This window comes from Actinia tenebrosa, unplaced genomic scaffold, assembly GCF_029948245.1.
Source record: "Actinia tenebrosa isolate PJP-AT-01 unplaced genomic scaffold, QUT_ActTen_1.0 PGA_scaffold17__23_contigs__length_9995812, whole genome shotgun sequence".
NCBI lineage: Eukaryota > Metazoa > Cnidaria > Anthozoa > Actiniaria > Actiniidae > Actinia > Actinia tenebrosa.
This window is the reverse complement of record NW_028292577.1, coordinates 5,862,133-5,878,510: the sequence shown is the minus strand read 5'-3', so window position 1 is coordinate 5,878,510 and position 16,378 is coordinate 5,862,133. Positions and strand designations below refer to the sequence as shown.

Below are 16,378 nucleotides of genomic sequence, written 5' to 3'. Positions count from 1 at the left end.
AGACAACATGTGATAGCTATGTGGCTTATGATTGGATGAAAATTAAACCTGTGACAGATAATTGACAGGCATCATAGATATTATGGGTTGGGAAGCTAAATATAAATTTAAACGTTACCGCCCCCAAAACAACGCCTTTAAACAACATCTTTTTAAAAACACTGTTAAAACTTTCAGCATATCTGACCACAATATGAAAAATATCCTTTGGGAAGGCCGTGTAACATCTTCGTTAAGCGTTGAGGCAGAATAGCATGATCTCTTTGTAAGATTGTTGTTCTTGTGTTCTAGTTCTCGTGTCTTGTTGTCTAGTTTCGCTTGAAGGATGACACATTCTCTGCTTCTGCTGGGTGTTTTACATTTAAAGTGTCCAAGTTTTCTGTTTCTGGATTTTGATTTTCTTGTAAATCATTGAGACATCCGCACTTTTCATGATTTTCTTTTATCTTCTTTGGTCTACTAGTCGTTTTCGCTTCGTCCGATGCTGGGAAGAGTTTTTCTCTATTCCACTCAAAGATTTCGGGACAGTTTGCCTTGACACCGTCACGAAAATGGCAGCTGCACGCTCTTACGGTGTCATCTGGCTCCCTATCTTTTCTCCTAAAAAGAAACGATAACTTATTTACACGTTTTATGGACTAATCTCAAGCGTATTAGGTTTTGTTTATGAAACAAAGGTCAGCTTTGTCACGCTAAAATCCTTCGTAACGCATACCATAACGAAATAGCTTTTAAATCTCACCTTTAATATCAAAGTTATCCATTTTGTTCTTCTAGCAGGGTCTTTTGGAAAGCGAAAAAACTTACAAGAATGGCTTCGAAATGTCACGAGAAGACAACGGCCGCCATATTTGTTTGTTTGTCATCAGAAAAGTCGTTGTTATGGTTGCAAGACGTCACCACTACTCTACTCCTATCCCAATCCCTGTTCAAGAAACAGCTGACTTCAGGGTTGTGACGTTTTACCTGAAACGATTAAGAATTTTCTGAAAAATCCTTAACTGACGACTCATAATACAGTCGACTCTCTTTGAATGACCATTCTCGTAAGCGACCATCTCCCTTAAGCGACCACTTTCTCCTGGCCCCGGGATGGTCGCTTACAGGAGGTCAACTGTAGCTCGAAAGTCCAGGACGTATTGGGTTTCCTGTGGTGTCCCAAACCATGATGCAATGCGGCATAATAACATTACGTCACAGTGTTTACAAACGAAGCACAACAATAACAAGACAAAACAATATCTCGTGAAAACATGCTGGAACTTTAAAGACGGCCCGATTGCCGTGTTTCAGGAGCAAATTGTGTGATAAATATGTTTTCTATTATAAAGAGGCTAGAACAGGCTAAACAAGCTGCCTGTCCAAGAGAACATCAAGAATTAGAGCACATCACTTGCCAGTCTTAACAAATATGTATCAGGTAAACAATAGCTGAAAACCATTTGACTGACAGCTACTCAACAACCATCTGATTACACTTAGTTTGTCATTTATCTGTCAGTCATTCGGCAAGTATGTAACCACCTTGACAACCATCTGATTACCCTTAATTTGTCATTTATCTGTCAGTCACTCAGCAAGTATGTAACCACCTTGACAACCATCTGATTACACTTAGTTTGTCATTTATCTGTCAGTCACTCAGCAAGTGTTTAAACCACCTTGACAACCACATGAGAATTGTATGACCTCCAAGTGACAACTGTTTGTAAACCATTCATATTTATTATTGTTTATTCTACAGATAACCAACCCAGTGCCACCATATGCCTGAGCTCTGTCATTGTTAAAGTACTTTGTTCTCAGAGCAAGAGATGTTTAGTGATGGAGAACACAGCTAAAGGTTGAGAATATTTTGACTTTATTTCAAGGAATAAGATGTTGGAGGTTATCTCTCTGTTGTCCCCATTACATTCTTGAGAATAAAATTAATATGGAGTAGCCAGAGGAGGAGGCTAGATTCTCTCTTCTAATGTTGTGTTTGATGTATTGTAGTTGCTGGTGACAGACTGTCAGACCTGACATCAAGAGAAGGTGACTGGTTTTTAGAAGAGCTATGTTCAATGAGTGGTAATGTCACACAGCTTCTGTCCCTGCTGAGAGGTCATCCTCTGGTGAGTAGTGCCTATATGCAGTCATATTATCCTCAGTTTCTATACATCTATTAAATGAATAGTATAACACTAGCTGATGTGTGAGCAATAAACTAGGAATTCTATATTGCTAAAGAAGTGATGGATGTCTGCTAGTATTCACAAACACTCAGACAGATGGACAGACAGACAGACAGACAGACAGATGGAGTGAGGGAGAGATATATTGATATAGACCTCCTTCAAGCTTTCTTGCACATGTGGCTAGCTGGAAAATATGAAAGAACAAGTGCAAATCTAATATGACAAATTACCATTACCTTTGCATCCAAATATTTTTGAAAGAGGTCTATGTTGGTAGGAGAAAAAGTGGATGAATGCTGCATATGAATACTAGTTACTTATCATTGATAATGAATACCGATATGTTTATTGACTGCAGGTCATTGAAGAACAGAAGAGTTCGTCTAAAGAAGAACTAAACAATTCTATCAGGGGCATTTTTGCAGTTCACAAAGTCTTCTCTGCCCTTTAGGTAATAAAAGTATTTTCCATTATCTCTTGACATAATGTTATACTAGTTCATTGGCAATGGTATTTCATTATTATTGATTTAATTCACAATACACCACCATGAGCTTTGTGCTACAAAAATAATGCATCATATCATATCTTATCACACTACACCATACCATCACGAACTAAAGCAACCTCACCCCACCACACTACACCATACTACATTATATCATAATATTTTATCACACCATACCACACTAAAGTAAACTAAACTGAAATAAACCTCACCCCACCACTTGTCACAACCATACCACACCAAAACCCACCACACCACATTATATCACGGCTTACTACAACATCACCAACACACCAGCACCCATTAAACCCCACCTTACCACTTGTCACAACCATACCACACCAAGCCCCACCACACCACATTATATCACGGCTTACTACAACATCACCACCACACCTACTATACCAGCACATTACATTACACAAAACTCCAAAACACCATTTTCCCATCATTTCAATACCACTTGATTATCAACGTTATTGTGATTTCTATTCTCTTTTCCTGCAGGAATCGATGACAAACTTCAGGAATATCATTGTTCCTGAGGCCATCAAGAGTTTCACTTCAGGAGATCCTAGCGTAACTCATATGTTAGAGAGCTTAGAGAGACTTGTACATGGAGAAGATATTGCTGCACTGACAAAAACAGTAGAAACTGAGATGAACAGCACACATGAATGCCAGGTATGTTTTAACCTCCCTGCCTTGTTGGGTCAGTTAAAGTAAGCATGGCCCAGCCATCTTATCATACACTTTCACTTTCAACATGATATCACCATCACCACGGTTATCACCATCACAATCATCATTCACTACCATCACAGTCATCATTCACTATCACCCCCATAATCATCATCATAATCATCATCACAGTCATCACCATCACAACCATCATTCACTACCATCTCCATCATTATTCACTATCACCACTATAATAATCATCACAGTCATCATCACCGACATTATGATGATAATTCTTTTTTCTTTCACAGGGTGTTAATTCCTCCAGCATCAGTTCAAAGATATCCATATTACAGCAGCAGTTTGATGCCATCCAACAGTCAAGGAATGCAATCGGTAAGGGGGATTCTTCCAACTTTCTTGCTACTCAATTGTTCCCTGATACACCAAGCTTGTACTTTATTGCAAATTGTTATCCATACCAAGTGTTTAAAGACTAATGCTGTCTCTCACTTTCAATAGACTTTTTTCCACAGCATTCATTAGCCTCATTCAAGGTCAAAATATTCACAAAATTAATACCAACAGTAAAGATTACACAACTTCAATGATACAAACACTTTAAAATTCCACGTACCTTCACAAGAACACAATATTCTTCACAAAATCGAGGCTAACACTATAATAAATAATAAAAAAACTTTATTGAAAGAGGGTTAAAAAACCCATCATTGTATACGTGGGGGCGTCATGGCTGGGGGCGTCATGACAAGGGGGCGTCATGACCGGTTACCTCCCTACAGTAAAACAGGGTTACAGATAAACTGTTGGCCCAAAAGAGCAACCGAGCAACAGAGAGTTCAAGACTGTAGTATTCAGCAATGCCTGAGGGTCATATTTAGGGATTGTATTGTTTCCTATTACCATTCAGCCGCAGTATGTGTCATCATGTGCAATTTTCTTTTTTTTAGGGAAGAAGTCAAGTGAACAGATGTCAGCAGGACAGATGTTACTGGCAGGTTTTAATGGACTCTTCACTAAAGTTGAAAGTGAATTGGATTTGATGAATGCGATCTTAGCCCAGGTGAACAGCAGTTTTGGGAATAAAACTTGTGATGTTGTACAAGAAGCTAAAAAGCTGCAGGTACAAATAAATAGATCATATTTGTTAGTTTATAGAGGATGATACTTGACAGTAGTTCAACTGCAGATAAACTTGTGGTCCTCATTTAATGTCTCTAGTTGATTAGGGATGGGCCCATGCTCTTCCGAGCCATGGGAACTTCTAACCATTTGCAGTTAAAATAACAAAGGCAGCACCTTCTCCTCAGTTATCTTAGCACCCTAAGTGTTGATCAGCCTTAGTCTTGAATCGCTACCTTCCGTACAACAGAATGATGCTCTTACCAACTGAGCTAACCAGATGACATTCGAGAGTAAATATTCATCTAAGATATTTAATATCGTAGATCAGATGCAATGTCATTTTGTTAAAGCTGAGAAATTGTTTTGTTACCCTGTGCAATTCAACCATATCAGCTTTTCATGACGGAATGCTCTGCTCAGTTGTTTTTTTTTAACTTTGTGCTATCATAGGAATCAAACAGGAGTGGAAACAGCCAGCTTTGTAGTAAGCTTTTCTTCCTAAGACGACTTGCAGTTATGGCAGCATTTTTCAAAGATTGTAAAGAACTAGTGGAAAACACTAAAGGTAGATAATAATTCCTTAACTTCCATGACTATTTCTCTCAAGACTGAATGTTTTTCAGGTGTCTTATAATGATATTTATATCATCCTGCTTTTAGGCAGTCTTTTATGGCTTCAGTTATATCATTTTTCATCCAAAATAGTGTAACCCCTGCTTATAGACAAGGGGAAACGAAATGTGGTGAAATTTTGCATTGCACCAACGAATAAACTTACACAGGAAATGAAGCGTGTTAACATCGAACATACTCTTTATCAGATAATATGTAGTCGCCCTATTATTCGTGCTCTGATTGGTCAAGAACTGTGCTGTATTAGTCAACAGAGCACAGTGATGATGCTATCTGTCTATGCAGCAAATATGCAGTGAATTGCAAGAAATGAGCATTTTTTCTTGCTACTTATATAATAAATCAATAAGCCGTAAATTTAAAAGAAATCACTTTTTAACGATACCCTGAAATAGCCTCTGTGCTGGACAAAGTTAGGGCACAGTTATCTAGGTGCACTAATTGTAAAACTTTAATATATTTCCCCTCAAGAAGCTCCCGAATCCAAAGCTAGAGAAACAGTTGCCGAAGACCAACCACAGTACAACTGGATAGCTGACAAATGCTATAGTGAAGATGAACTTGCATTGCACATCAGGCAGTTCATCGCAGAGAGTGTACAGAAAAGGATTCTTGGACTGCCTTCTCAAGCCATAGGCATTATAGTCTATGAGTATCTCAATCTATTAGAGGATGGATCAGACAGTGGTGATAGCAGTAGGGTACACTCTATTGAAGAAACCTGCAAGAAGGTAAGCCCCTGGGGGAGAGGGTACTCCCTTTGTCCAAGTGGTAGGGGTGATCAGTGGTCAGTTTTGAAAACGATTCCTAAAAGGTATGCATAAATTAAAACAGTGTTAAAGCCATGTTGAATTCAACCCTTAAAATGTACGACTATAACCATATATTATTGAAAGTGATGATACTGATACCTGCCAATCCCACCAGGTGATTGACATCAAGATCAAAAAGGGAAGCTTCCAGCAAAAACAATTTTCACAGATGAGTTCTTTGACCAGTGCATATGACGTAGCATGGAGAAAACACGACTTTGCAAGGTTCGTAGGATTGATTCCAAAACATAAAAGCACCTTATACCAATGCTAGTGTGACAACACACTTACATGACAAGATACTTGAGTGACAATGGATTGACTTATACCAATGCTAGTGTGACAACACACTAACGTGACAAGATACTTGCGTGACAGTGGATTGACTTATACCAATGCTAATGTGACAACACACTTACGTGACAAGATACTTGCGTGACAGTGGATTGACTTATACCAATGCTAGTGTGATAACACACATGACAAGACACTTGCGTGACAATGGATTGACTTATACCAATGCTAGTTTGACAACACACTAACGTGACAAGACACTTGCGTGACAGTGGATTGACTTATACCAATGCTAGTGTGACAACACACCTACGTGACAAGGTACTTGCGTGATAATGGATTGACTTATACCAATGCTAGTGTGACAACACACTTACATGACAAGATACTTGAGTGACAATGGATTGACTTATACCAATGCTAGTGTGACAACACACTTACGTGACAAGATACTTGCGTGACAATGGATTGACTTATACCAATGCTAGTGTGACAACACACTAACGTGACAAGACACTTGCGTGACAGTGGATTGACTTATACCAATGCTAGTGTGACAACACACCTACGTGACAAGATACTTGCGTGATAATGGATTGACTTATACCAATGCTAGTGTGACAACACACCTAGGTGACAAGATACTTGCGTGACAATGGATTGACTTATACCAATGCTAGTGTGACAACACACTTACGTGACAAGATACTTGCGTGACAATGGATTGACTTATACCAATGCTAGTGTGACAACACACTTACGTGACAAGATACTTGCGTCACAATGGATTGACTTATACCAATGCTAGTGTGACAACACACTTACGTGACAAGATACTTGCGTCACAATGTATTGACTTGCATATTTTAGAAACACGCCAGTACATCTCATGGAGATTTTGCACCATCACATGCCGACCTCATAATATACAGCTTGGGCTGCCTGTGGTTAGATAGCAGAACAATAAAATCCCTCTGCTCTTGGGAATTGAATTCTTACTTATGTAACCTTTTAAGTATTGTTTCTGCTATCTAACAGGGCTGCCCTCACGTGATGGTGCAAAACCTCTATTTACATATCGGTAGATATCTGTGAAGCCATCATGGGGTTAAACAGGCTGGTTTTAAAGTGTCTGTGTTGTTAATAGTACTTTACTTATTCAACATGCTAATCTAGTTGGTGATGTTTTTCTCTACAGACGTCTGGACCACAATATCAGTCTCTACAAGGGTGTGGTTCAAAGATCTCAGTTACAGCTAGCAAGGTTCCAGGTATGTTTCAGCTCTAGATATTCTTCCTCTAGCACAGACTATAAGGGGCTTACATGAGCTTGAGGGAGATGTAAATCGAGACTTGAAGAGAGTTATGAATCACAGTGTCTTCTTTAGGTTTTATCTTATCCTTTATTTATTTTTTTAACTCTAAATGATGGTGGCTAGTCCCCCCTGGATCCCCACCCAGGATCCCCCCGGATCCACCATTTCCCCAGATCCACCTCCCCCCTACCCCATGGACCCACCCTTGCCATGGTTCAGATTGCACACAGGTGTATAAACACATGCTACACTTTGGAGTTCTCCATTTTCCTTCAAACCTTCAAATTGTATTGATCCCTTAAACAACATCCGGGGTGATTAATGTCGGGGCACGTCTCCCCCACAGATTGATTTTGGAATTTCTCTTGTTAGTTTTACTCTGATCTAGAATCCCTCAGTGCATCCTTAAAACAAGGTGCTAAGACCTCTTTTATATTATTTCTTGTATTGTCCATTTGATTTGTTGATGTAGTGGTTGTATGAAGATGATCTACTGCGCTGTCCCTTGAGAGACAACAGCATGATCAGCCCTGCTAAAGCCAGCATCATGAACGACATGAGAAAGGTATGCTGAACAAGATAAAGTAAATGATCTTTTCCTTTTTTGTCAAAGGTGATTATTATTATCCGTTTTTATTACTATTATTATCAATTACAGCGAGTTCAGTCTCTTCTTCAACTGGAGCCAGCTGTAAAAGCCATAGAAGACAAGATCATAACTCAACAGTCCAGCATCGAACAGAGACTCAAGTGGGCAGCAGGAGCTAATCCAGCCTTGAACCCTGTACTAAAGGAGTTTGACAAGACTGTCAATGATAGAAAACAACTGTTACAGGTGATGGGTGGTACTTAGGGACTGATTGTTTGTTACATCGCGAAGGGAAGGGGGACTGCTGATGTTTTTCATGGGGGGTGGGGGTGGGGGGTGATTTTTGGATTTGTTCAAAGGGAAAAGGTAAGTTTTGAAAGACTCAATGTGTGAGTGCTTGAGCAATTGCCTCTAACCAATGTGACCCGCGTTCGATTTTCAACATCGTCGTATGTGAGTAGAGATGTTCGTTGGTTTTCTCGTGTGCTTCAAGGGTTCTCCAGGTTCTCCAGTTTTCCTCCCTCCGCAAAAATCAACTTGTAAATTCTAATTCGATCTAGAAAGGGCCTGAATGAATATTACACTGTGTAAATCTAAATTAATTTTTAAAATATATATTTTTTTAGTTGTAGGAGTGTACGTCATTGATCTTATATATAATTTTTTGTATACCATAGTTGGAGGCCAAGCACTCTTCAGACATCTGCTCACTTTCTAATGCCCTGATTCACTTCGAGATGCTCCGTAGCCAGTCCCATGAGGTCACAGCTTTGGACAGCACCATCACTGCTCTTGTCTCCAAGTAAGCCCTAATGTATTTTATATGGTTACGCTTCATTTACCTACTCGATTAATTTGTCAATCAATATTCTTGGAGTTAACCACGTCTTAATTTAACATCAGGGATGCTTACCATTTACCCGGAAAACCAAACATTCCGCTTGGGAAAACAAATGGTATATGTCATTCGGATCTGAAAGTTCCGGAAAACTCGGTCTTCTAATTGAAGTAATCTTTCCCGTTCTTTTCGATTCTCCCGGTAGACGCATGTACCATTTGTCAGAATTCAAAGTTTCCTGCTCTTTATATTATTATCCTGTATTTTTCTCACAATTGACTGAGTAACTTATTTTCAGATGCAAGAACAGTTCCTCAGAATTAGAAAAATCTCTGGTGAAGCTAAAGGCTGTGAGTGAGATGACATCGTTATTGAACATCAAATGTCCGCCTGAATCACTCTTGGATGGATGAAAACTAACCTGGAGTCAGTCAGTCAAGAGATATCATCACATAAGTCCAGGAAGATACAGGCTATCAGTTCTGTCACTACCAAGAGAGTGAGTCCTTGTTTTTTTAGTTTTGCAGTATTAAGCTTTAATTTTGCTGGCGTTTATTGATGTGATATAGTGTTGTTGAAGTTGTTGATGATGATGTTGATATTATTTGCTTTTGTTGTTCAGGAATCACTCAAGTCCCACACCAATGCCCTCAAAGCACTGAAAGTAACACATCAGCAGCTGGTGTCAGAAGTGAAAGCATTGCTAACCACTATGGTCAAGGTATCGTACCTATATATTAGGAGTGAGTGAGTGAATAAGTGAGAAACGATACTGCAAATTCATGGCTGTACCATACCTTGCTGTAGAAGTAACTACTCGTTTTGGTTGAATTAATTAATTCTGAAAGACGATACTATTTCAATGTTATGGCATGTCGTACCGTGTACGTGCTGTAACCTTACGTTTTCCATCCATACGATAACCATTCTCATGGGAAGCCATTTCAATGTTACCGCATGTCGTACAGTGTTATTGTTGTGGGCTCTCAACCTGTGCTAAAGTTCATAGATAAATGTTGTCTGTTTTCCCCTCTCTCCTCAGGATGAAGATGGACATGAATCAAGTACTGCTGCTAAGTCGTTCATCACATCCTACGACAGGCTGTCAGACGAGAGTGCACAGTTGATTAAAAGTACTTTATCCTGTAAGACTCTGATACCAACCTTGACCTTGTTTACCATATCAAACATGATGCATTGTGGTCTAGCTTGAGTACAGCAACACTATAAAAGTCATGATGAGCAATAGATTCTTGTACCCAAACTAAACCACAATGCACCATGTTCTTTAGACTATTGTTACACTCCAGAATATCCCATCATTCTTCAATGTTTCTGCTCAAATAGTTTCTCCTGTAAACGTCGACCTATTTTCGTGTTAAATACGAATTTTCCAGCATCCTTGATTTATTTTTGGAAAGATTGGCACATCACGTATGTTTTTCAGCCCTGTGTGGGCAATGGTAGTACCAGGATTGGTTATATGATTGCAAGTAACATGACATGGTGTTCTATTGTTGCTCCATCAATTGTCTACAGGTTGCAGTGGGAAAGTAGACAGCAGTGATTCAACAGATGACAAGGAGTTTGATGATAATATACAACAAGTGAAAGCTATAATCACGTCTATCACGTCCTTGATTCACTGGTAAGTACAGACAAGCTATAATCACGTCTATCACGTCCTTGATTCACTGGTAAGTACAGACAAGCTATAATCACGTCTATCACGTCTTCGATTCACTGGTAAGTACAGACAAGCTATAATCACGTCTATCACGTCTTCGATTCACTGGTAAGTACAGACAACTGACTTGTTGCAGTAGAGTGGGAAAGGACACGGAAATCATTCTTAGTACCTTGATTGTGAAATGGCTTCCGCTCTGAACCAATCACACGTAAGCCATTCGTGGTTCAAGACACGTTAATACAGTAGTTGAATACTTATAAGTTTTAATACTTGTTCAATTGTCTTACAGGGTACATGATGATTTGTTAGCCCTGGCGTCTGCTCTGATGCCTGAGGACTCGGGATCTAATGGAGGGAAGACACCCATCGCGGCACCACCACCTACCTTTGCATCAGGTAACCAAACAAAGATAGACACACACACAGTGACAGACAGACAGACAGACAGACACATAGACAACATTTAAATATAGGTAATTAATGACATGAAATTGTGTGGTCAGCATTACAGAAGGGTAGCACTACCATGACCAAAGACATCCCAGAAACATCATCAAGTTACTGTCCTCCAACAAACCCAGTCATTCTACACAAAGATCATGGGGCACAAAGTCCATCAGGTGGAGGTTCACCTACCACACGACCTGCTACAGGTAGGTCATATGATAAAAGCTACCACAACTCCAGGAATACACCATTTGTAATCAGTACGTTTGTTTTATTGTATATTCAGTTGCAAGTCCAAGAAAGTCTTCCTCAGCTTTCCTCGCCAGAGATCCAAAAACTGGCAAAGGTAAAGTGCTCATGTCAGTCTAAATTTCAATCTGAAGTTTTGTTGTTCTTCGTTGATTCAAATATCTAGCACAGCAGCGCTATCGTACACGAAGAAAAACAAATCAGTCTCCCTCTACTATTTATGGTTTAGTATGATGTATATTATCTGTGGTTTAGTATGATGTATATTATCTGTGGTTTAGTATGATGTATATTATCTATGGTTTAGTATGATGTATGATATCTATGGTTTAGTATGATGTATATTATCTATGGTTTAGTATGATGTATATTGATAGCTTGATATCTGATAACAGCTCTACAGCAGCGTAACACATATGCCATTAGTGTGTGGAGGAAAGTAAAAGCAAAACTCGATGGCAGGGATGCGGATCAAGCAAAGAGAATGTCTGTAGCGGACCAGGTAGGGTTTTATTACTTTTCTTTATTATTGTTTCTTTTTAATATTGTTGTTATTTTTGCTGCTACTGTTGTTACTACTGTTGCTGTTGTTGTTTTTGCTGTTGCTACTGTTGCTGCTGCATGGTTTTTGCATCTGTTGTTGCTGTTGTCGTTGCTGCTGCTGCTGTTGTAGTTGCTGCTGCTGCTGCTGCTGCTGCTGCTGCTGTCGTGGTTGCCGCCCTTGCTACTGCTGGTTTTCTCTCATCACAAATGATTCCTATTTTGAATTGTGACTTCTCCTCAAGGTTGACCATGTTATCCATGAAGCAACCAGTCTAGACAATCTCAGCCAGATGTACGAAGGATGGAACTGCATGGGTATAGACGAGACGATACCAGACAATCCTGTCTGTATGTCCATATTCTCTACATCAATTTCATTGGTTGCTCCAGGTCACCATAGCAACAAAGCTAATCATGGAACAGCAGTAGTGCCAGCTAGCAACAATCGACCCAACAATCCAGGTGTTTTTGTCCATAGTGCTTAAACTTGTATCGTTGCCTAGTAACGGGTGTCGTGCTGCAAATGTATTTAGAGGAGTTTATCGCGTTGCTAGCTTAACGACTTGGAAAAAAAGATCGACGTAGTTTTGATTATTTACTTGTAACGTTAGTTTTGGACCAGAACAAACCTTGCAGTTAAGCAAACTTTGAAAAAAAAGAAACAGCTTGAAATAATATTAGACTTGTGTCGTAAAAATTGTTTGATTAACAATTGGTCAATAACAGACCACCAAACACTTACCATACACTAACCAACCACTTATCATCAACTAACCAACCACTTACCATCAACTAACCAACCCCTTACCATCGACTAACCAACCCCTTACCATCGACTAACTAACCCCTTACCATCAACTAACCAACCACTTACCATCAACTAACCAACCACTTACCATCGACTAACCAACCACTTGACCATCAACTAACCAACCACTTACCATCAACTAACCAACCACTTACCATCAACTAACCAACCCCTTACCATCAACTAACCAACCACTTACCATCAACTAACCAAACACTTACCATCAACTAACCAACCACTTACCATCGACTAACCAACCACTTGCCATCAACTAACCAACCACTTACCATGGACTAACCAACCACTTACCATCAACTAACCAACCACTTACCATCAACTAACCAACCACTTACCATCAACTAACCAACCACTTACCATCAACTAACCAACCACTTACCATCAACTAACCAACCACTTACCATCAACTAACCAACCACTTACCATCAACTAACCAACCACTTACCATCGACTAACCAACCACTTTCCATCGACTAACCAAACACTTACCATCAACTAACCAAACACTTACCATCAACTAACCAACCCCTTACCATCGACTAACCAACCCCTTACCATCGACTAACTAACCCCTTACCATCGACTAACCAACCACTTACCATAGACTAACCAACCCCTTACCATCAACTAACCAACCCCTTACCATCAACTAACTAACCTCTTACCATCAACTAACCAACCACTTACCATCAACTAACCAAACACTTACCATCAACTAACCAACCCCTTACCATCGACTAACCAACCCCTTACCATCAACTAACCAACCCCTTACCATCAACTAACTAACCTCTTACCATCAACTAACCAACCACTTACCATCAACTAACCAACCACTTACCATCAACTAACCAACCACTTACCATCAACTAACCAACCACTTGCCATCAACTAACCAAACACTTACAATCAACTAACCAACCACTTCCCATCAACTAACCAACCACTTACCATCCACTAACCAACCCCTTACCATCGACTAACTAACCCCTTACCATCAACTAACCAACCACTTACCATAGACTAACCAACCCCTTACCATCAACTAACCAACCCCTTACCATCAACTAACTAACCTCTTACCATCAACTAACCAACCACTTACCATCAACTAACCAAACACTTACCATCAACTAACCAACCCCTTACCATCGACTAACCAACCCCTTACCATCAACTAACCAACCCCTTACCATCAACTAACTAACCTCTTACCATCAACTAACCAACCACTTACCATCAACTAACCAACCACTTACCATCAACTAACCAACCACTTGCCATCAACTAACCAACCACTTACCATCAACTAACCAACCACTTGCCATCAACTAACCAACCACTTACCATCCACTAACCAAACCCTTACCATCAACTAACCAACCTCTTACCATCAACTAACCAACCACTTACCATCAACTAACCAACCACTTACCATCAACTAACCAACCACTTACCATCAACTAACCAACCACTTACCATCAACTAACCAACCACTTACCATCAACTAACCAACCCCTTACCATCAACTAACCAACCCCTTACCATCAACTAACCAACCACTTACCATCGACTAACTAACCACTTACCATGAACTAACCAACCACTTACCATCAACTAACCAACCACTTACCATCAACTAACCAACCACTTACCATCAACTAACCAACCACTTACCATCAACTAACCAACCACTTACCATCAACTAACCAACCCCTTACCATCAACTAACCAACCCCTTACCATCAATTAACCAACCCCTTACCATCAACTAACCAACCACTTACCATCAACTAACCAACCACTTACCATCGACTAACCAACCACTTACCATAAACTAACCAACCACTTACCATCGACTAACCAGCTTGGCACTCATTACTAGACCAGCCTACTGTTGTTTCAAGCTTCAGCCTTCGTAAATAGCAATACCATTAGTCTAGATTGAGCCTTTAGCTAGGATACACAAACACCACCATCCAGCTGGTAAACTGTTACATAAACCAACCAAGATATTTGTTGGGAATGTCCAACTCAAATTGCTGAATTTGTACCGTATGAGTTCAGCAAACGAGACTACATGATACCAAGCCAGCAGCTTGACCCAGTCAAGTTTAAGGAGACAATAGAGCTCTCCTGGTCAGAAACTAACATCTATTGACCAAGACAGAGTTGACCTGAGGGTTAACTTACTCAACTAGTTGAGGATTATTATTATCCTGATATATAGATTATTAGAAAACAATGATGTGACGTATTTCCGGTGCCTATCAAGAAGGCTAAATCGTTCCATTCATTGCTATTCCATTTGTCCAACATTTTTCGTTTATTACGCAGGGAAGGCTTTTGCCATATTTGGGCCTCCTGTGGTCCTAAGCCTGGACTAAAAGGACTGGACTTCAACGCTTACAATAGATTTGTCTTTTATTTAGCCAAGTACTTCATATATTGTTACTGTAAGGGTATTACCCATTGTGCCCTGTGATGTCTTGCTTCAGTGTCTTATGCCATGCTATGTTATTATTATTAGTCATGTTAGAGGAGATCTAGTATGAGTGTCCTCATCGAGACCATACAGCATCCGTGCATTCTGATTGGACGAACAAAAAAATAGACGCCTTGCGATTGGTCATTACCGCACAGTGACCGTGCACCGTGTTTTTCACCCGTTACGAATCAAATCCTCCCAGTGTTATGCTAACTTGCGTCGTGTTATCCTGTAAAGTAATGTTCACTACAGTTTTACACCAATTTGCGTGATGACGTCACAGGCCCGTCTCTAGATGTTTGGTTCTCAAATTTCTTTCATCAAAATTAATCCAATCTGAAATGATAAATATTTTGATTGACAGAATGGAAACGCCAGAGGTCTGGAGTAGTAGTATAGGGAATGGGGGTTCCAGCGCAATCTCAACACGGGCAAGATCCGTGTCAAAAATCCACCTACGGACGACCCCCCACTCCAAGTGTGGTTGAGGGCAACAGCGCACTTAAATATGTTAGTCTATATATGGAGTGCGAAGAATGTAAAGAGTTTGCTTATGATTTCTGTGTAAAGTGCTTGAAACCCAAGTTTGTACCTTCTAAGCCAAATAAGTATATTTGTTGTGGTAAGAAAATGCAAATAGAAGATGACACGTCAGCGCAGTGTTACGAGTGTGGTAAAAACATTCGTAATGCCGTACCAAATGCTACCAGAGAGCAGTATTACGCCAATGGAGGTCGTAAGAAGACCCCATACAAAAGAATAAAATACTTTAGAGACTGGATGAGTCATATCCAGGGTTTACGACCGGTATATTTAGACACCGAAGTAAAGAAGAAAATCATAGACCACTTAGAAGAGCCAACCCCGCAAAGTCTACGGAAAGCGTTGAAAAAATTAAAGCTAGGAAAATATTACAAAGACATCTCTTACCTTTTGTCTGAAATTACCGGTAAGTCTATTCCCGAGGTTTCTGATATGAGCAGAGCCGAGTGGATGTTTTGTCGGCTGGATAAGGATATTCCTTATTACCCCGACGTAATTTATGAAATATTTTACAAAATAGACCCCAACCACCCCCTGTTAGGATGGATTCCGAGAAAATAAGAATGCAAAACTGGCGTTGCCAGAAACCCCACTGGGG

At 39.9% G+C, this 16,378-nt stretch overlaps 2 protein-coding genes across 4 annotated transcripts; both read left to right on the top strand.

Moving 5' to 3' along the window:
• The first annotated feature begins 120 nt into the window (after positions 1-120).
• LOC116307792 (serine/threonine-protein kinase SMG1-like) lies at positions 121-9,715 on the top strand. 3 transcript variants are annotated; one of them, XM_031718102.2, is made up of 17 exons: positions 121-265; positions 781-1,420; positions 1,745-1,843; positions 1,996-2,114; positions 2,536-2,628; positions 3,193-3,369; positions 3,678-3,762; positions 4,338-4,510; positions 4,963-5,077; positions 5,617-5,876; positions 6,073-6,182; positions 7,450-7,522; positions 8,040-8,132; positions 8,226-8,402; positions 8,834-8,958; positions 9,293-9,493; positions 9,617-9,715. In XM_031718102.2, the coding sequence occupies exons 6-16, from the start codon at positions 3,199-3,201 to the stop codon at positions 9,405-9,407; spliced, it is 1,497 nt and encodes a 498-aa protein (XP_031573962.2). In that variant the 5' UTR covers positions 121-265; positions 781-1,420; positions 1,745-1,843; positions 1,996-2,114; positions 2,536-2,628; positions 3,193-3,198; the 3' UTR covers positions 9,408-9,493; positions 9,617-9,715. The 3 variants fall into 3 exon arrangements, with proteins under 3 accessions (XP_031573962.2, XP_031573961.2, XP_031573963.2); XM_031718101.2 differs by having other exon boundaries at positions 132-265; positions 778-1,420; XM_031718103.2 differs by having other exon boundaries at positions 133-265; positions 778-1,420; positions 5,620-5,876.
• On the top strand, positions 9,584-15,891 carry LOC148910351 (serine/threonine-protein kinase SMG1-like). Its single transcript, XM_089032043.1, has 9 exons — positions 9,584-9,715; positions 10,037-10,139; positions 10,534-10,601; positions 10,648-10,691; positions 10,974-11,080; positions 11,188-11,337; positions 11,418-11,477; positions 11,776-11,882; positions 12,166-15,891. The coding sequence occupies exons 1-9, from the start codon at positions 9,584-9,586 to the stop codon at positions 12,406-12,408; spliced, it is 1,014 nt and encodes a 337-aa protein (XP_088888169.1). The 3' UTR covers positions 12,409-15,891.
• Positions 15,892-16,378: the final 487 nt, after the last annotated feature.